Source organism: Zingiber officinale, chromosome 5A (genome assembly GCF_018446385.1).
Source record: "Zingiber officinale cultivar Zhangliang chromosome 5A, Zo_v1.1, whole genome shotgun sequence".
NCBI lineage: Eukaryota > Viridiplantae > Streptophyta > Magnoliopsida > Zingiberales > Zingiberaceae > Zingiber > Zingiber officinale.
Window position 1 is genome coordinate 79,153,880 of NC_055994.1, and position 20,187 is coordinate 79,174,066.

The 20,187-nt window shown below is 34.3% G+C and overlaps 2 protein-coding genes across 4 annotated transcripts in view; both read left to right on the forward strand.

Moving 5' to 3' along the window:
• Positions 1–15,959, forward strand: part of LOC121980689 (protease Do-like 7) — a 32,091-nt gene extending 16,132 nt beyond the window's left edge. For 2 of the 3 annotated variants that reach the window (XM_042532849.1, XM_042532851.1), the window contains 20 exons: positions 107–143; positions 717–842; positions 2,317–2,406; positions 3,527–3,592; positions 3,742–3,798; positions 3,885–3,950; positions 4,614–4,721; positions 4,973–5,114; positions 5,195–5,201; positions 7,107–7,272; positions 7,694–8,200; positions 9,437–9,619; positions 9,694–9,796; positions 12,210–12,380; positions 12,461–12,540; positions 12,619–12,846; positions 13,942–14,157; positions 14,223–14,380; positions 15,028–15,139; positions 15,237–15,959. In XM_042532849.1, the coding sequence (XP_042388783.1) occupies positions 107–143; positions 717–842; positions 2,317–2,406; positions 3,527–3,592; positions 3,742–3,798; positions 3,885–3,950; positions 4,614–4,721; positions 4,973–5,114; positions 5,195–5,201; positions 7,107–7,272; positions 7,694–8,200; positions 9,437–9,619; positions 9,694–9,796; positions 12,210–12,380; positions 12,461–12,540; positions 12,619–12,846; positions 13,942–14,157; positions 14,223–14,380; positions 15,028–15,139; positions 15,237–15,440 (2,827 nt within the window). In that variant the 3' untranslated portion in view covers positions 15,441–15,959. Of the gene's footprint in view, positions 1–106; positions 144–716; positions 843–2,316; positions 2,407–3,526; positions 3,593–3,741; positions 3,799–3,884; positions 3,951–4,613; positions 4,722–4,972; positions 5,115–5,151; positions 5,202–7,106; positions 7,273–7,693; positions 8,201–9,436; positions 9,620–9,693; positions 9,797–12,209; positions 12,381–12,460; positions 12,541–12,618; positions 12,847–13,941; positions 14,158–14,222; positions 14,381–15,027; positions 15,140–15,236 lie in introns of all 3 variants that reach the window. The other variant, XM_042532850.1, reaches the window with a different exon arrangement.
• Positions 15,960–18,757: 2,798 nt separating this feature from the next.
• On the forward strand, positions 18,758–19,237 carry LOC121982934. Its single transcript, XM_042535935.1, has one exon. The coding sequence runs from the start codon at positions 18,793–18,795 to the stop codon at positions 19,150–19,152; it is 360 nt and encodes a 119-aa protein (XP_042391869.1). The 5' UTR covers positions 18,758–18,792; the 3' UTR covers positions 19,153–19,237.
• Positions 19,238–20,187: the final 950 nt, after the last annotated feature.

Below are 20,187 nucleotides of genomic sequence, written 5' to 3' on the forward strand. Positions count from 1 at the left end.
ACTTGGCATCCTTCCCCCCACCCATGTTTTATATATTTGTCCTTTCAATTTGCCATATCTCCCAGGGAAAAATGGCCTTATTTTTATTTTTGCATTCTCAATACAGGGATGGATATAACGACTTCAACACATTCTACATGCAGGTATGACGTTATTGAATATGAGAACAACTAATGTAGAATTTTAATATTAAGTTTTCATCCTTTTTCTTCATAAGTCCATCTTGTAGATGACTATTCATTTTGATTTATGATGATTAATTGGTAATAATCCATTGTACCTATGATCTCAAGTTTTCTAGTTTATAGGAGATGGAATTCTAAGTCTAAAAGGTTTTGTAGACTACCTTACTATCAGTTAGTTTGTTGTCAATATATGGTTTCTCAACTTCTAGATTTATATATATTTAAAAGGTACTATGTGCGTTGATTCACAACAACTGCATGAACATTAATTATTGAACCTAGTTAGAATTTGATAGGTTTATTCATCTCTTTCAGAAAAATGTTTCACTGTAGCAGCATTACATTGCCTGAGAAAGCAGTTTACTTGGTCTACTTAGCTGTTGAATTCATTATTTTATTCATCTCTCAAGTCATAGTCAAGTGATTCAAAACAAAATTTGGGATTAACTTTATTTCCTTGTTATTTAGCCCGTGTAATTCAAATTTTCATTTAGAGAATTCGACATCTTACTTCTTTCCTTCATTATGTAGGCTGCCTCTGGAACAAAAGGTGGCTCAAGTGGTTCACCAGTAATTGATTGTCAAGGAAGAGCTGTTGCCTTAAATGCTGGAAGCAAATCATCCAGTGCCTCTGCCTTTTTTCTTCCTCTTGAAAGAGTCAGTTCTTTTTTCCACTATGTTGATTAATTCTAGATGCTGCCATGATATCCTCCATTCTCTAACACACTTGAATTTTACACACAAATACTTTTAAACTTGTAAGGTTATGAATATATGGATATTTAGTTTCATGTAGGATAACTATATATTTTGACCTGGGACTAGTAATGCATCTTGCAAATCTTTGGTTCTCGTGGTCTATTCAACTTGCCTTTTGTGCATTATAGTAATGTCATCTTTATTTTGTATGTCACAAGCAATATTTTCAAACTTTCATGTGGATTCTTCTCGTACTCAGATTCTTCATCTATCCCACCATACTTGTGTAGGATCACATGGGTGCCACACTTATGGTGGACACCCAACATCCTAGTTGCTAGCATGTAAATTTTTTAAGAAATAGCCGTGTTGAATGCTTAGATCGACAGCCTTGTCCAATACTCGTACCCAAGTCCGACTAACATATGCCATATGACTGTCATTTCATAAAACACAAATGTTTGAACCACATATGAGGTCCTTAATTTTAAGTTTTATGAAATTTATTTAAATAATTTGTAATATAAATAATGTTAAGAAATTTCATAATAAAATCTAAGTATTTGTAAATGAATTCTGAATAATGTTTTTATCTGCTTGCATGGTAGAATTCCAGTTTAGTCTCACTTTGGAAGTTTTGGGCTGATAAAATATGCTCATAAGGCCTATATGAGTCTATTATCATTAACATTGCTTTAAGCATTTTGGGTTAATAGTTCAAGCCTATGAAGTTGGAACAATTATCTCAGTTCAGTCAGATCATCACATATGGTATCATAGCAACCTTAGTCGTACGTTTGGTGTGTTGATCTAAGTGGAAAGGGTTGATAGTGGAGCCACTATTAGGCCTTATAATATGTTGGCGTTACACCTTTAGGCCTTATAAGCTGGTGGCTGAGTATTTGGACCTTGATGAGGACATCTAGCTATAAGCGAAGGAGATTGTGACACCTCAGTCCCATTGGAGTTTATTGGCTAATACAAGTGAATTTATAAGACCAAGATGAGTCTATTAATTTTAGCTTAGGCTTAAACATTTTTGGCCAACAGTTCTTTATCAAGTTAATAGACTAGTTTCTCAGTTTACTCAGTTCGTTACATGCAACTATGAATAAGTGTAGTCAGTTTACTCAGTTATATCTATCAAATATCTAATTTGATAGAGATAGTTTGACTGCATCATGACAACATTTAATATATCCAAATCAGTGAAACCATTATGGCGTTTACAGTCAGTGGGATTTGTTTTTTTTTTTCTTAAAAAACAACCATTGTTAGTTACATGAATGTTCTTTCATGTTTACTCTAACAATTTGTCCATGCCATTATCTGTATTTCCATTTGTAAATGTTATGAATAAGTTTTTTTCCCTAGGAAATTAACGGTTCAACATGATGTGATTGTAGTTTTATTCAGTTTGAATTGCTTGCAGGTTGTAAGGGCAGTAACATTAATTCAAAAAAGTTGGAGTTCATTTGGAAGCAAGCCAGATTCTATTGCAATCCCTCGTGGCACACTTCAGGTTTGTTTTCCCTGAATATTTGTTATGCCCTTTTCTATGCTTCCCATGAGGTTGATGAAACTATGGAAGTTTAGTTTGAGGGCATTGAAATTTTCTCATGTTAAATAATTTGATCATGAAATCACACTATTCCTCAGTAGAATATAATCTCTTATGCGGAGTACACATATCACCACATTCTTCATCTTCAGGAAATGTATGAGATTTTTTCTTATCGTCTATTATATTAATATGATGTTCTCCATTAATGTTTGATCACATTTTTGAGCTGCTATAATTTATGTGAATTTCTACATGAAAATTACATGTGAAGTTGAATACATTGAGGATTGATATTTCATACCAAGTTTTATGTTGGCTTTCTTTTACTTCAATTAGACCTACATCTGATCTAGTATGCATTTTAAGTTTACATCAAAATTGATGCTTTGATTATTTTTTTTTCTCATGTTAAATGTCCAAATGAAAGTTAAATTGTTGTGGGGATCATTACCTTAACTTGGTGCACTACTAACAGCAGGGTTTGAGCAAATTTACTTCTGTAACTATACTTCAGGTGTTTTTTACATCCATCCTAAAATGTCATTATTTCATGTTAGAAATATTCTACTGTGGAACAAACGTGGCATGACTGATTCTTAAGAGTAAAAAATGGTGGATAAGTTTTAGAATTCCAAAATATTCCATTCAATAACATAATAGGTTATAGGAAATATTTAAAACCACATTAGTTTTGCTCCAAAGAAAAACAATGGGCATATTTATGATGGATTTTTTTTTTTTGTAAGACATGGACTGGGTCTTGTTTATTCTTCTATATGCTCAAATTTCTAATTATCGTGAGTTTTCAATCATATGCAAAGATATTGGTTCATAGGTTGCTGCATGAAATGTATAATTAACCTTTCACATTGAGCACCATCATAAACATGTGACCAATCATAGAGTTAGTTTGCTAGGACTGTGTTATACCACATGACTGCATTTGATGAACTTTCCTGGTATTATTGTTTGCAAGGCTGGTTTAGAATCAATTTAATTGTAATTAGTCAACTCAAATAGTTGCTATTGTCTCTTGTGTTTCCATGAAGGATTTTCTTTGATTTTTGAGTTATCATAGGTAACTTTTGTTCACAAGGGATTTGATGAAACAAGACGACTTGGACTTCAAAATGAGACTGAGAAGGTATGTAGGTTATTATTGGAATGCATACTGCTTACAGAATCATATGTACTGAATGAAAAGTTAGTTATCTGAATATCTGAATTTGAGTTTCCTCAACTGTGTCTATTAAAACTTTGATATTTTATTTGACCTTCTTTTCTAATGATTAGATGGTGAGGCTTGTTTCTCATTCTGGAGAGACAGGAATGTTGGTGGTTGAATCCGTGGTTAGTTTCTCTTAGTCCTGTTGAAGAGTTGTGTTACTTTTGTTCAATGATAATTATATGTTTTTTTGGTTTTCAAACTATTGCAGGTTCCTGGTTGTCCTGCTCATAAGCATCTTGAACCTGGTGATGTGCTTGTTTGTGTTAAAGGAGAGGTAAGCTAGATTGACTTTGAGCCTTCAATATTTAGACATCAATTTTGTTAATTCTGTCATACACGACTTATAATTATTTCTTGTTATTCATATGATACCCTCTCATAATGGTTGTTCTAAAATCTAAACCATTGTGTCTCTTGGACTATCTCCTTCTAGTCTTTTGTTACTTCAGCCAATTGGTACTGTGTTACTTTTTGAGTCTTGTTATTGTAGAAATTGAAATGGAACTAGTCCAACCCAAAATACCTAGACATTTAAGTGCAAGGCCCCTTTCAGTCGAGTATGCCCAAGATGGTCTGTTGCCTTGTGTTTCTGAGCACACATAGGATCAGATACCATACCATAAGTGAGGATAACTAGATACCAGCTGTAGAGAGAGCACAAGATCTTGTTGGACTCAATCATTCAGAGGAGAATTGGTTCTCTTGGGGAGAGGATAAAGGACAGGAAATTTATTCAGGATAAAATTTGCTTGATTGCTACTAAAAGAACCTTTTGGATATAGAGGCTGCAACACTTTCTCAATTTCTATAAACTTGATTCTAGTTTTAGAATTTTGTTCTTGGATCACTTACTAAAAATGAACCTTCTGTAAAACAAGTTCATTCTAATTGTTGACAATTACATAATTGTATCTTTATGATTTACAATTAAGTGCAGGTGATTACTCAATTTCTTACATTGGAAACTTTACTTGATGACAACGTGAATGACGACATAGATTTGCAGATCGAAAGAGGTGGAGCGCCCTTAACCATGAAATTGAAGGTAAAGTTGTTTAAAAAAAAGTGTCCACCATACTGATACGGTCCAGTAGGTTGCAGTTTCAATCCCTAATCTGATAATGCATTGTGATCTTTATATTCTCTTTCTTCAATTTTTATTTTCAATTAATCCATATTATAATCTGTTGCTATCATGTTAAATGCTACCTTGATCAATCTGAGATCACTTATAGTTCCAATATTTATTACATTTTTATGCTTTGACAAGTACTAACTAAGATTTTAACGCTTCAGGTTCAAGATTTGCATTCCATAACACCAAATTACTTTCTTGAAGTAAGTGGTGCTGTTATCCATCCTCTCTCATATCAGCAGGTGTTGCTCCCTTCAATTTCTCTTTTATTTGTAATCAATATCAAGTGGTACTTGGTTGGAGGTGTGCATAAATATGATATAAACTCTATCTTTAATAGGCTCGAAATTTTCGTTTCAAATGCGGACTTGTCTATGTTGCAGATACAGGGTAAGCCTGTCTCTTAAGAAATAATATTACTTTCTTTGTTAATTATTATCATACATTTAGCACACATTGATTCATTATCTGCAATTGTTTTTTTTTCTATTGTGGAATAATGCATCTTAATATTGCACACATTTCATTTTAATGTTGGTGAAATTTACTTCATTGTATGACTAGCATCACTTTCTTGGATAATGAAGTCATAGGAATATCAATTACACAACCTCAAAGCAAGTAGTATTCTGAATGCAGTATGCTTATATTGCATTTGATTTTTTCACTGTTTGACAATGAATCAATATTTTTAACATGATCAGAAAATTTCTCTCTTGCATAATTTTATGCATTAGCATTTCAGATTTGGATGTATGTTGGATTGCTGATATATAGTTAAGGAGTTGAAAATCCATTTTGGCTTTCCAGTGTATTTAATGTTTATTCATAGTAACTGTTTTTGCCATCATTTGTCTTTTTATATCTTGAAATAGAAAGACATATTGCAACTAGTGTAGTTTTTGCTACTTCAAATGCTCTTATAAAACTATGGTACAAACTAAGTGTTTGAAATGACATGATTTCAGAGTGAGACTAAGGTTCATGATCAGTTTATAGTTTCGACTCAGGTTTGTTTTTCTTGTTGTTGATGTCAAGGATTAGAGTATTGTTCTGATTTGGGGTATTGGTCCATGGCTAGAACCATACTACTTCGATATTGTGTTGACATGCCGGCACAATGTTGGAGGCATCAATTAGGAGGAATGCATTTGGAAGAAAAAAATAATTAAGAAGAAGAAATCCTCAAAGAATTTGAAAAGTAGTGGAGGAAAAGAAAGTAACTATTTACCTGGAGGAGTTAGAAGAAAACCATCGCATGAGATGGAGCCAAAGTAATAAGACTCTGTCGAAAAAGAAGACTCTCAGAACTGCAATACTCTCACGAATGGTTCATGGTGCTCCTACTGTATTCATTGCATGGCGGAAGAAGACGCTAAGTTTGTCGAGGGGCTGCAACACCTTCCTTCTCACCAAAACCTTGCGGAAGATGACGAAGACACTGGAACCCTAGATGGAATATGGAAGATGACATAGTGCTCAGGGAAGCCTCATGGAAAAAGACACAGTGCTTGCTAAAGCCTCATGTGAGAAACCATAGATATATTTGTGTCTATTGATGAGTTGCATGTATCAGTTGACTAGTGGAACGATATGTTTTGTCTTGTGTCGACACGGTTCAATATATTAAACCTTGGTTGGAATATATCAAATCTATTGTCAACAACATTATACATACTTTAATTATTGAATCATGTTTCTAAAAGGGCAAAGGGGTAGCCCGGTGCACGAAGCTCCCGCCATGCGGGGTCCCGGGGAAGGATTGTACGCAGCTTTACCCTACTTTTTGCTAGAGGTTGTTTCCAGGATTCGAACCTGTGACCTTTTGGTCACATAGCAACAACTTTACCGTTACGCCAAGGCTCCCCTTCAACAACTTTACCGTTGAATCATGTTTCTATGGAAAAAAAAATTGTATGATCAACGGTTGGTTGAAAATGAGATGTATGTAAATCAAAAGCTTCAACAATCAACACAATTGGTCTAGGGCCAAGTGGGACTTCTCAACTAGCTCATTTTTCTGTATATGTTGATTTTTTTATTGTAATATTAATTATTTCCCCAGATTTAAGTGATTCATGCATTTCAAGTTTCATGCGATGGTCATGAATTCATTATAGTAGCATTGGTTTCTCATGTGACTCAATATTGTGTAACTTATTTTTTTTCTCTAAATTGCATATGGTATCATAGCAGTAGTACTCTGAATGCTCTTTACTTGCAGATTTAATTGTATTTGCATCATGCTTTATAGTTGGTAATAAAATGTCCAAGTAGTTAAACTACATACTGCAGGTATTTCCTCTCTCGAGCTGGTGTCCCACGCCATGCAATTATCAAGAAGCTTGCTGGGGAAGAGACATCAAAAATAGATGATTTCATATCAGTTTTATCAAAATTATGCAGGGGTGCACGGGTGCCTTTAGAATATGTGAGCCATGTGGATCGCCACCGGAACAAGGTGTTGTTTGCCTTCTCGTCCACTTTGCTAAATAGTTATTTCACTTCTTTGGATTTTCATGTGTTATGGTCATTGCTATTAACACTTGGATTACCTCAAGACAAAACTCTTTTAGTTTTAAATATATAGTCACAGTTCTCTCAAGCGACAATCCGTGTAATTAGTTTTATTTATGTATTTATTTTTACTTATAACATCAAAAATTTACCAATGATAATGGAGACTTGTGTTATGTTGCCTTTGCATTCCCTGTTTCACAGGATAGTATGTTTTTTCCCCTCTGCTATTGTTTTCCATAAACCCAATATTATTGTTAATCTTTCTTAATTGTTTTCTGTAAACCCAACATTACTGTTAATCTTTCTTTGTTTTACTCATCTGTTCAATCTTTTTTTACTGGGTTTGCCAATTTTGCCTGCAGTCAGTTTTGATTACAATTGATCGTCATGAATGGTATGCCCCTCCACAACTATATGTCTGTGACGATAGCATAGGGCTATGGGTGGCTAGACCAGCTATACCAGCTGATTCTACCATATTTTCTTCAACTATCGACTGGGGTAGACTAGGCACAGCCCCTATGGAAACACCAGTTATTGGCGAGAGACAATTGGAAGCTGATCATCAGAACAACAGTGAGAACTGGGAGGATAGGTGTAACAGAATGCAGACTGATGATGAGAACAATGCTGATGATTCAATTTCCAGGTATGGTTCCTTTGGTGACAAAAAGAGGCAACAAATAGAGGAAGATTCAATAGTAGAAGGAAGAGTATTCTCAAATGGAGCTTTGGATGACTTTAAAGATCAGAACTTGGAGCATCAACCCAACTCGGAAAATACTGAGGTTTTGCATCATCAGGTAGCAATTCGAACAAATGCATCAATTGCAGAACAAGTGATAGAGCCCGCTCTCGTAATGTTTGAGGTAGGGAAGAGCTTTCTATTTTCAGTGGTTTTATGAAAATTACAGTAGTATGGCTATCTGATTGAGCATTTACTTTTGAAAAATTCTTATGCAGCAGCTATTGGTTGATATTTGGTTCTTAGTTTTGCTTATTTATCTATTCTATTGCTCCCTTTTAATGGTGATGCTTCAATATTGTTGGTTTATCCTATAAAGGCATCATGCTTCAAATGTTATGGATGAGAGCAGCATTTGCCAGCCTTTCATGGGGAAAAAATATAATTTGATAATAGAAGACTGACATATGCTGCTTAAAATATATAACTTAAAGGCTGTACAGTTTCTCTTTATTTCACAGTATATTTTCAATGTAAAATCCAAAAGTCATTGAGTTTGCTTTTAGTGTCCTTGCAGTTTCTCATGAGTTGGATAACTATAGTGGTTATGTTATGGGCTTGAATAACTATAGTGGTTATGCATTTTTGCTAGAAGTATATATTAATTGGCTAATAACACTAGGGAACATGTGAAGACAGGCATCTGTTTTCTAAATATTCAGTTACAAACATGTAGTATACTGGTGTGTTGGGGCTAGAAATGAAGTGCAAATATTTTAATAGAAAATAGTGAGCAAATGGTGCAGCTGAAATGACTGATGTGATAAGTTACTTTTTGCTGCTGTTTCAACTGGATATCAACACTATAAATTGGTGCAGCTTTACTAGTCAGTATGAATCTAGGTGAGAACAAGTCTTGAATATTAAACTAAGATGTATCTTGATATACCTAAGTTGTTGCAGATAAGCTTATAAAACTGTGTTATTATTGTGATATTCTGTCTAGCTTTATTAGTATTATGGTTTGAAATTTTAGCTTTTTTCATCAGAAAATTTTAGAAAAGTATGTGCTTTTGATTTCTCTACTTTTGTGGATGCTTGCAATTTGTAAAAAACGTTGAGAAATAACAATTTATGGTGATATAACCCTCTTAGCTCATTTGTTATACTCCAAGAGGTTCCAATCTATTTTATTTAATTCGTTTGAGTTACTTTTTTTAGATTTAACATTATCGCTCTTGCATTAAATTATTGATTGTTCTTTTAAACGTCTCTTCTCTTAATCTGTGAATCCATTGTTACCATGATTTGAAATTGCTATTAGTTACATGTAAGCTGCATTGTAGTTATTACTTATTAGTTTGTATTCATACAATATTCTTATTCTTGCAAATTTGTTCATTTATGTCAACACCTGCAGGTTCATGTGCCACCATCTTGTATGATTGATGGTGTCCATTCTCAACATTTTTTGGGGACAGGAGTTGTTGTACATCATTCAGAAACCATGGGTTTAGCTGCTGTTGACAAGAACACAGTTGCTGTATCTGTCTCTGATGTAATGCTGTCATTCGCTGCATATCCTATGGAAATTCCCGGAGAGGTAAGGGTTCATTGATTATTTGAAATGTAGGTCAGTTTGCTGATGCTGCAATTGCACTTACAGAATTTCCTTAGGTTGTTTTCTTGCACCCCGTTCACAATTATGCTCTTGTTGCTTATGATCCTTCTGCTCTGGGGATTGGTGCTTCCAGCGTTCGTGCAGCTGAACTTCTTCCTGGTTAGTTTATTTTCAGGTGTATCTTGTTCTTGTAAAAATATTATGTAAGATTCTCTTGCACAACTTATGTGACATTCTATTTCTCGTTCTTAATGAGAATATTATGGGAGTTGACTGTCTCTTTATCATATGAATAAATCAGGGTAATTTATAGTCTTGGTTGCATTGCTATAAAGTAAGTCTGGAACATACATAAAGAGAGTATTAAGAATTAAAATCATTTCTCTCATTTTTTCCCCATTCTCTGTGATGGAGTACTCTTGTGCCAGCGGTTAGTTTATTGTAAGTGTATTGATAAAAGGGTGTAAAAACAAGGTAAGTGATGCCTGCTCATTAAAGATTGGCAGGATTTGGATGAATGAAGAAATTATACAAATTTAGACTAAATAACACAGAAATCATTCATAATCAACAAATTAAAACTTAGATTTAACCAATTTTATCTAATAGTTTGTGTTTAGAGCTAGCTATGTGTTCATCAATATGGTAACTTGAGTCTTTCCACACATTTGTCTGTGGTCATCTTTCACCGTAACTTTGTTCGCATCCCACTCAATTCAGTAGATAGGACTTTGGTAGATTATTGGTCTAGATCACATGGTTAACATATAAATTGGTTTTATCAAGATATAATGGCATATTTTTCTAGCTGTGATAGACAACATAAATCTCTTTTATTGAACTTTATGCTTTCTTCTGTCAATTTAATAATATCAATCTCTTGTTTGTTCTCCTTTATAACTGTTGGTAGTAAGACGTGATAACTGTTGGTAGTAAGTAGTCACATCTGGCCTCGCTTGTGGCCACGGTCGGCTCGCGGTCGCGAGGTTCAACGAGGCTAGCTTGTTTTTTCCCCACCCCTCTCCTTTCCTTCATCTTTCCCTTCTTTTCCTTTACTTTTCCCTAGCACCTTGAATTTCTTTCCTTCTTCAATCCAAACCTCAGAGTAAATAGCACAAACATAGCTCTCAGTTTGTTGGGCCTATTGAAAATTATAATTTATTTTTAATTCAATTACTAGTTGATATAGTTTTATTAAAAATAGAAAATATAAAATTAAATTGTGTAGAAGTCATTTAAATTCATCTCAATATGCTTTAGCACATGTAAAAATGTATCAGCCATTTGTATGATGTATGTAGTATGAAAAATTTTAATTCGACTATCTAATTGCTAGCTATTGTTTTATAAATAAATAAACTAAGTAAAAGTAAGTAAAAGGGCATTTTAGGAATAAAATCAATCTAAAGTTATGACCACATAGTTAAAGGCATGCTAAAGTGTTTTGAGTGTCAGCATCAAATGGTGTCAAATCTACCATTCTAACTGGGGACCAAAATTGTGGCATGGAATGATCCTCTTTACTTTGCCCACCTGTACGTAGCTTCATAGTCTTCTCTCTTTCTTCTTCATCTACTTCCTCCATTCCAATTCATCACCGACTTCATGTATCAAAACTCAGGCACGGTACCAAAAATGAAAATGCCTCATTCTGGTCAACCACTAAATTCCAACACGGAACAAGATTTTAAACCTTGTATTCGTAACAAGCTAGGTTTTTATAATGTTTTTTGAACTGTTTGAGAGGGAATCTTAGGCACCTACTTCCAAAATAGATAGAAATCTATTTATAAATATCCAAATACATATTGATGTATATATTAGATGATAATGAGATAATACATATAGAAAAGAAACTACCTAGGAGATTAGTGCTAATATATCTAGGAGATTACTCTAAAATATGTATATGTAGTTTTCAAATTCAACAGTAATGTTTTACTAGCCCATATATTTTTTCTCACTTCTGAACTTTTGTGCTTGAGAATTGATATGCCAAAAGAATTCTTACGGTTGATAAACTCAGCATTGTACGTTGACATGGTTAATGTTTATTAATAAGTTTGTATTGGAGAAACACCTAGGCTGATGGATTATGATTTGGTGATCAATAATGAGAATGATGGTGGTTACATATACAAATAGCTGCAACATTAGGGTTATGTATCAAATAGCATTTTTGACCCAGCTAATCTATATTTTGGTTCCTTCTCATCTGCTGAAGTCTAGCTTTGAACCTCACTGCGGAGTGTAACACAGCATTTTTTTAGGAAAAAAAATTGAAAGCACAAAATTTGTTGGCCTATATTTCATGCCAAGTGACTAAGTCTTCAATCATTGTGTCCTTTAGACGTAACTAAAAAACGTAGTGAAATCCATACAAATTTACTTTGGAGCATTGAAGAGTAAGCCATTTAGGAATTAAGGCAGTAAGGATGTTTCCACTTAATAGTTAGACTGATATTTGCTTACTCTACAAATTAGACAAGGAACTAAGCGATTCATACTGTGTTTTATAGTCGTATCACCCTTTTCATATATAGCTGATCTTTTTGATGATTTCTGTTTACAGAGCCTGCTTTACAGAGAGGAGATTCTGTATATCTTGTGGGATTAAGTAGAAGTCTACAAGCAACATCGAGGAAATCTATTGTTACCAATCCATGTGCTGCTCTAAATATTGGTTCAGCTGACTGCCCACGGTATCGGGCAACTAATATGGAAGTTATTGAGCTTGATACTGGTAATTTCATTGCAATTGTCATGTCTCTGAAAGCCTTTTATAAAACATGTACTTCTATTTGCTGACTCTTTTGGCTTCAGATTTTGGTAGTACCTTTTCTGGTGTGCTTACCAATGAACATGGAATGGTTCAAGCACTTTGGGCAAGCTTTTCTACTCAGGTATTCACAACTTGGATAACTGTAAATACTTTCTTTTTTTACATGTTTGTGAGAACCACATCATAATCCATGGTGCAGCTGAAATATGGTTGTAACTCTTTGGAAGATCATCAATTTGTTAGAGGCATCCCCATCTATGCAATTGGTCAAGTTCTTCAGAAAATTGTCCAGCAGGCACCAGGTCCACTTCTTCTCATCAATGGTGTAAAGAGACCAATGCCATCACTTAGAATTCTGGAAGTGGAGCTTTTTCCTACATTGCTTTCAAAGGCTAGAAATTTTGGTCTGAGTGACAGATGGGTACAGGTAATTGATTTACTCGTTCTTGATTGTTGTTCTCAATTCTTTGCAAATGAGAATTCAATTCCACTGCATTCATATAATATAAGATGGAGTTTAATGAATTAGATATCTTAGATAAAGTTCGTCAACATAAATATTTGGGGATCATATTTTGAGTAATACTAGTCTTTTATGATCTTTCTCTCTGTTCATTTTTGGGTGTCATTTATTTATTTTTAATCCATCATATCTTCAATAAATGAACTCAACTTGTTTAACTAAATTATCTCCAGAATCATCTTTGAAAATAACCTATTTTTCTTATTTTATTGACTCAAGTATACCTCTAAGAGCTTGCAGGTAATGATTATTTTATTTCTCTTAGTTCTGCACATCCTTCTCCACATTTTTATGTCTTCTATACTCTTGTTGATGTTGTTACATTTACCAAGTATATATTGTTTGGCAGTAATCTAATTCTATAAGTTAATAAGGCTTCAACGGTTTTCATTTCTTCTTTAAACTATACATTTTAGCAACATGTGTTAAGCATGTATGTTATAATCTATAAAATGGCATGCATTGTGAGCAGTATCTAATTATATGACAATATTAACTTATATCTAGGCTTTAATAAATAAATTAACTGAGTTTTTATATACTATCTAGAACGTTAAGTGATAATTCCATTCAAATTTACATAGGGGAGTACTGTAACCTCTGTGATAGGGGAGCACTTATATCCAGTATGCTGTAACCTCAGTGATATGATAGTATTTTTTTTTATTATTATTACACTGCACTGTAAGCACTGAATAAGACTAAAACTTAGAACTTTGTATTTGTTGTAACATTGTAAATATGCTTGCAATCCTTGGTAGGGGAGCAAGGCAACCTTGCAAAAATACCTTCAATTCTTCATATTTACAGCTTAGGTTGAAGGCTGGTAATAGAGTATAATGTGTCTGTGTTAACTTGCCTATAAATCTAATAAACATGTTTATTAAATTTTATGTTCCGGACGATAGTTTTATTCAGTTCAGAAGTTACAATTGTCAATCTTGTATCTAAGGGCACAACTTTGACTTAATTCCGTAGTTTGTGTTTCTATTGTTTCAGGCCCTTGCCAAAAAGGATCCTATTAGAAGGCAGGTCCTACGTGTAAAAGGTTCTTTAGCAGGATCAAAGGCTGAAGGCCTGCTAGAGCAAGGGGACATGATTCTAGCAATCAATAAAGAACCAATCACATGCTTTCTTGACATAGAAAATGCTTGCAGGGAGCTAGACAAAAGTGACAACAATGCTGGAGAACTTAAAATGACTATTTTATGTCAGGTAGACAGTTATTTGATTCAGAATATCTTGAGGAAAACTTGATGTTTATGTTTCTATTGATACAGGGTCAAGAAAGAGAGATTGTTGTCCGAACTGACATAAGGGATGGCAGTGGAACAACTCGCATGGTGAATTGGTGTGGATGTGTAATTCAGGATCCACATTCAGCAGTTCGTGCGCTTGGTTTTCTTCCTGAAGAAGGGCATGGTGTATATGTAGCAAGGTAAGAAACCAGCACTTTTTCAGCTACTCGATTCTTGCTTACGGTTTATACTTATGCGACAGGATGACATTTAGCTGGTCGATAGGTAATGAAATTATGTGATCTATCATAGGAATTAATTTATAGTTATTTTGTTCTCATCTCCCTTTGGGTTTCGTGTAAAACATTAACTAAACTTCATGTCGCTTATCAGCTATCCATGACTGTGTGACTTTAACTAAATTCCTTAGGAGAAATAATAAATTATTTATTTTTAAGAGAAAAGTAAGTCTTATGATTTTAAGTGTAAAAATGGGGTATTTCTGAGCTTTTGTAATGCCAATAATAATGGAGGATACTTGTGGTTCATGTGCTCTTGCCACCATGATACCAACTCGCATATTTAATTTTTATGCTTAATTAGTTGAAGATAATAGTGAGGATGCATTTGTTGTTCTTGAAACAATATTCTGTTTTTATGGAAAATGTTTTGGTAGCACATCCCTGCTAAGGGTTGGGATGAGCAATCCCTCAGAAGTGCAACCATTTTCTTGTGCTCAGAGATCTTTAACTGTTATTTGCATGAACATTCCACTCTCTTCTGGCACCTAGATTTTTCACAAAAAATTTTACGCTTCTGCACTTTGGTTTTTGTTTTCTTTGTCCAGAAGGTGCCATGGAAGTCCAGTTCATAGATATGGTCTTTATGCCCTGCAATGGATAGTCGAGGTGAATGGGAAACCAACACCAGACTTTGAAGCTTTTCTAGAAGTGGTAAAGGTACGCCTTATCGTGCCCATCTCTGCTTTTTGTTTGATGAGTTAATGTATAAGATTGATTATATATATATATATATATATATATTTCAAAAACACAGAGTCTGGAGCATGGAGAATTTGTGAGAGTGAGGACAGTACATTTGAATGGGAAACCACATGTGCTGACATTGAAGCAGGATCTTCACTACTGGCCAACTTGGGAACTTAAATTTGATCCAGAAACGTCCATGTGGCGACGAAAAGTGATAAAAGCTTTGAGTGACAGCCAAATATCAGGACTGAACACACCATTCAAGTTGTGAGACATCACATGCAAGACCTCCAACACAAGTTTCGTCTTTAGTTTGAAGAAATCACGTTGGTAGCGGCAGAGCCCTTTAAGTTATAAGAGATACAAAATCCACATAGTCAAATTTGCCACAAATGACCTCATGATCCTCCATCATGAGGTATATGTCCATTTCGATAAGTGTGGTTATATCTTATTTTAAAGTACATAATTCAAGATTTGTCTCTAAATATGCAATAGTAAACTCCGAAGAGTAACCAGTCTAGATCTTTTAGTTCATTTGTCCACCATCATCTCGATCGCTTTATCAGCCTCTTGGACTTGCTCCCAGCTGCACTTGTTAAGCCATTAGCTTCCCCAGGCAATGTGTAAATTTGAAATAATTGCATCTTTGTAGCGTTCCTCAAATTGTTGTAACTGAGAAAGGCCTAAGGTGGAGATATGTAGTGCATAAGCTCTAGCTGTTAAAGTTTAAATGTTCCACAGTTAATGATTTAATACAAGTTCTTGTTGATTAATTTTGTCATTATTATTTATGGACACTAATGAAGAAGGTAACCCAACATTCTATGATCTCTGGATCTAGTGAACAAGTGACATTAGCTTTTTAGTTTTCCAGCGAAACTAATGCCGATTACTTGTGAATTGCCGTTTGTTGACTACTAATATTATTGATTCTTAAGGCCCAAGGATTTTTAGTTACTCTTCCTCTTCATTTTGCCCTCGCCTTGCGTTCGTCATTTGCTGCTTGCTTGAGACCCACGGCAAAATTTTGAACCAAGTTAGTTCTCCATGTGCATAAGCTATCATTTACTTGATGGAAAGATCATCAATCTGTCTAATTAATATTTGATACTTAATTAGCTAAGTACAAGGTTTTGGTAGGAAATATTTCCCAATTTGAAATACAATCAAGGGCAAGAAGGTATTCTTGTTGGTGCATTGATCCAAATTAAAATGATTTAAAACATTTTTCATGTTATGAGTTTGAATGGAAGACCGAATTAGTTTTAATTGGAGACTAAGTTGAGAGGGCAAGTCTACTCAAACCATCTTAGAGAATACAACTTAACTATTTTTTAATATATTATATTTATTTTACATTTTCAAATATTAATCATAAATATTCTTCCACAAGACAAATATAAACGTGTTCTCTTCAGTTTTCTCAATTTTTTCTTCACTGGATCAAAAATTACGTGGAGGTTCTTGAAAATATGATCACAAGTGTGTACTAAAACCAAGTTCTGTTTATTATTTTTTAGCCGGTAACGCTGGGTGCCTGAGGAGATGAGATCCTTTGTCCTAAAAATGACATGTTCGTGTGTCCCCTTGTCGATTGGACAGCTATGATATTCTTGTGATGTACATTGTATCTTAGAGATGTGATTTAGTTCGTCCGATCGACGAGGGAACACGAGACACGCCATTTTCGAGACAGAGGATCTCATCTCGTGTCTGAGTGCATGTGGACACCTGGAAGTGATCTGGATGTCCGACTGCGCTCAAGTGGTCAGCGTAGGCACACATGGGGCATCAAACATAACACCTCCCCTCTCTCTCTATATATATCTAGGTGTTTGTTATGTTGGGCACCCTAGTAGTACTTAGGCATTTGTAAGGTATCCACGTTGGGCGTCTAAGTGTACATGGGGCACCTCGGAAGTGATCCGAGTACATGGGGCATCCACGTAGTCATGCTCCTAGCGTGGGAGAGCACGTGGGCCCCTAACATAGGGCGCCTAGCGAGACATGGAGGGGAGGGGAGTTAGCAGATTATTTTCTATTGACGTAATCGAAAATTTAAAATAAAATAAATCCACATTTCGTTGATTGTGAGTGTCAGTCACAACTGCTATATATATATATATATATATATATATATATATAAAGAGAGGGACATATGCCAATAAAATTTTACCTTTATAGTTTAAGGGTTGAGTTATAGTATTAAATCCATAAAAATTTTCAAACAAAAAATTTGACATTATATATATATATATATATATAAACGTCGACGGCCATGCACAGCAAGTGCTAGAGGCGTCTGGAATTGATCCAAGTGTCTCGAGCTTTAGTTTAACGTAACTTATTTAAAATTCTAGATTCCTTAAATCCTACCACCTTAAATATTATACATAAAATTTTAAATTCTAAACCGTAAAAAAAAATTACACACCTTAAATATTATATTCTAAACACTGAATCCTATACCTCAAATTCTAAATCTTAAAGATAAAATAAAAAAAATAAAATAAAAATTTCGCATCCTAAATATTATATACTATACTTTATGAGCATCTAATTTTTTTTTTTTCATTTTATTTATTTTTTTAACTTGAACACTATAACTCAACCTTTAAATTTTTAAAGTAAAATTAAATTAACTTAACCCTATTAACCCTAGAACTAAAAGAAAATAATAATAAAAAAAGAATTTGTACATATACTAAGGTGCCTCAATAAAAATAAAATAAAATAATCTAATTTTATAATTAAGGCACCTGCGTATATTGCAAGTGCCTCAGTCGCGCACAGGTACGTACGTGTGTTTGTATATATAAAATTTAGTTTTCATAAATAAAGAAATATCTTGCAAGCGATCACACGAAATGGGTTACACTCTTTCTCTGCCATCATCTAGGTAGGATAATGGTTGATTTGCTTGTTGAGGTTAGTTAAACCACAATTAAAGTCAAGATTAACAAATTGCCACGTCAAAATATTTAAGGACATTGTTCAATTTTCTAAGTGTCACTTGTCAAAATAAATTTGACAACGTAATTAATGACCCTCTCAACTCTCGCTCGCCAACAAACTTTGTGAATAGAGAGGGTAAGTGATTATGCTCCATCTTATAGAATATGGACCATTAATTCATTCATCAATTATTTTTTTGACAATTTTTATAAAGAAAGACAAGTTCAATTCATCATCTTTTTATTTATCATTTTTTTTATTTACCTATGAAACACATTATATATATATATATATATATATATATATATTTAAAAGTTCTTTTTTAAAATATTCATTTCATTTAAAATTTATATACTGAGAGGGAAGGTGTAGCTAGGACATTTTAGTTGATTAACAATTCCATAGGTTTGCAAAATAGCCCTTTGAAGAAGTCTCTCCTTTGTTTTTTTTTTTGTCTTTATCTAACTGAAAACAACCCTTGAGATTTTTTTCGTTTCTTGGTTCTTTGAACCGACTTCTCCGGTCGAATAAACCCGGTTCAATTTCTGAACCGCTCCTCAATTTCTCCGTCGCTCGTCTTCCTCTTCGCTTCTATAAAACCGTGCAACAGGCAAGCCACCACTTGCACCACCGCCGGAGCACCGAGCACTGGCATAGCGGCAGCGATGCGTATCCGGCTCCTCGACGTCGTCGCCAGCCTCGTGTTGCGTGCAGCGAGGAGACTCTCTGTCCGCCAGCGCGACGTCGTCTCCCGCTCCGGCCGTCGCCGCCGCACCCGCGAGAAGAGGGAGTGGTGGAATTGGAGCTACTCCGACGACGAATCCGGAGCCGAAGAGGACGGAGGCGTGTGGCGGAGGACGATTCTGATGGGCGAGAAGTGCAAGCCGCTGGACTTCCCCGGGGTCATCTACTACGACGCGGACGGCCGACGGCTGTCGGAGGTGCCCACACCGCGCTCGCCCATGCGGAGCCCGTTTCTGTCCTACACCGCCAGGAGTCCGGTCACCGCCGGTTACAGTAATTAGTTCGCTGTCTTCCCCTGCTTCAGACTCTGTTTTGTCACTTTGTGGTTGATACTCTAGTGTTTATCGTATATTTTTAAATTTATTATTTATATAGTAACTATAAACACTATCAACATAATATAATTTTGAGCCTTAACTACAAAATAAATACACTATTAAAAAATGGAATAAAAAAAATCAATATACGCTTTAATAAATATAAAAATTATGTATTACATTCGATTAATACAAAACTTTAAATGTACATTTTAATAAATTGCTAAAAAAAATAAATTATAAATCTAGATTAGTTATAGAAAAATTTTGGTCGATTAACAGGCACCTCTGTTTTTACAGGTACATTTTAATAAAGTCATGTTGTTGACTTTAGGCAGATATTGCAGCTTGTCGAAAATAATTGACCTTGTCAGAGTATTAACTTAATTTCTCTTAAAATCAAGAAAAATATTATGAGTTGACTTTGAGAACTAAACAAGAGCATGCATCTGTACCCAAGATAATACATAAGAACTGAAGAAGTTAAACTGGCTGAATTTGAGCTTGACATGATGAATGCGATGAACAGGGCGTCTCAAAGTTTCACGAGACGTAGGCGAAAAATAATATTTTTTTAAAAATTAATATTTTCCTTTATTTCTTTTTATCCAGATTTAGGACTGATAACAGCAGATTTATTTTTTTTAATAAATCAGATTTAAAAATTCGTATCATGTAATTCTAATTTGATGATATTTTAAAATTCGACTATTATCTATATAAATATATAAAAAAAATTCTCATACAATTACTAATAATCTAGGTTTAGATTCATAGTCAATTCTTTCTATAATTTATCATTTATATAAAATAATAACAAATATTTTGAGAAAAAGAAAAGAGCGAAAAAAATATTAACGGAGTGAGATAGGAGAAAAATGTTTCTTAGAGAACCAATGACAAGGGAGGAAAAAGTACATAGAACACTAACGAAAAAATGAGTAGATGAACAACTAATTACAAATAAGATGAAAAAAAAACATTAGGTGTAAGATCTCC

Excerpts from the sequence above, each read along its gene's own strand:
- LOC121982934 (XM_042535935.1), top strand. The coding sequence starts at position 18,793 with ATGCGTATCCGGCTCCTCGACGTCGTCGCCAGCCTCGTGTTGCGTGCA.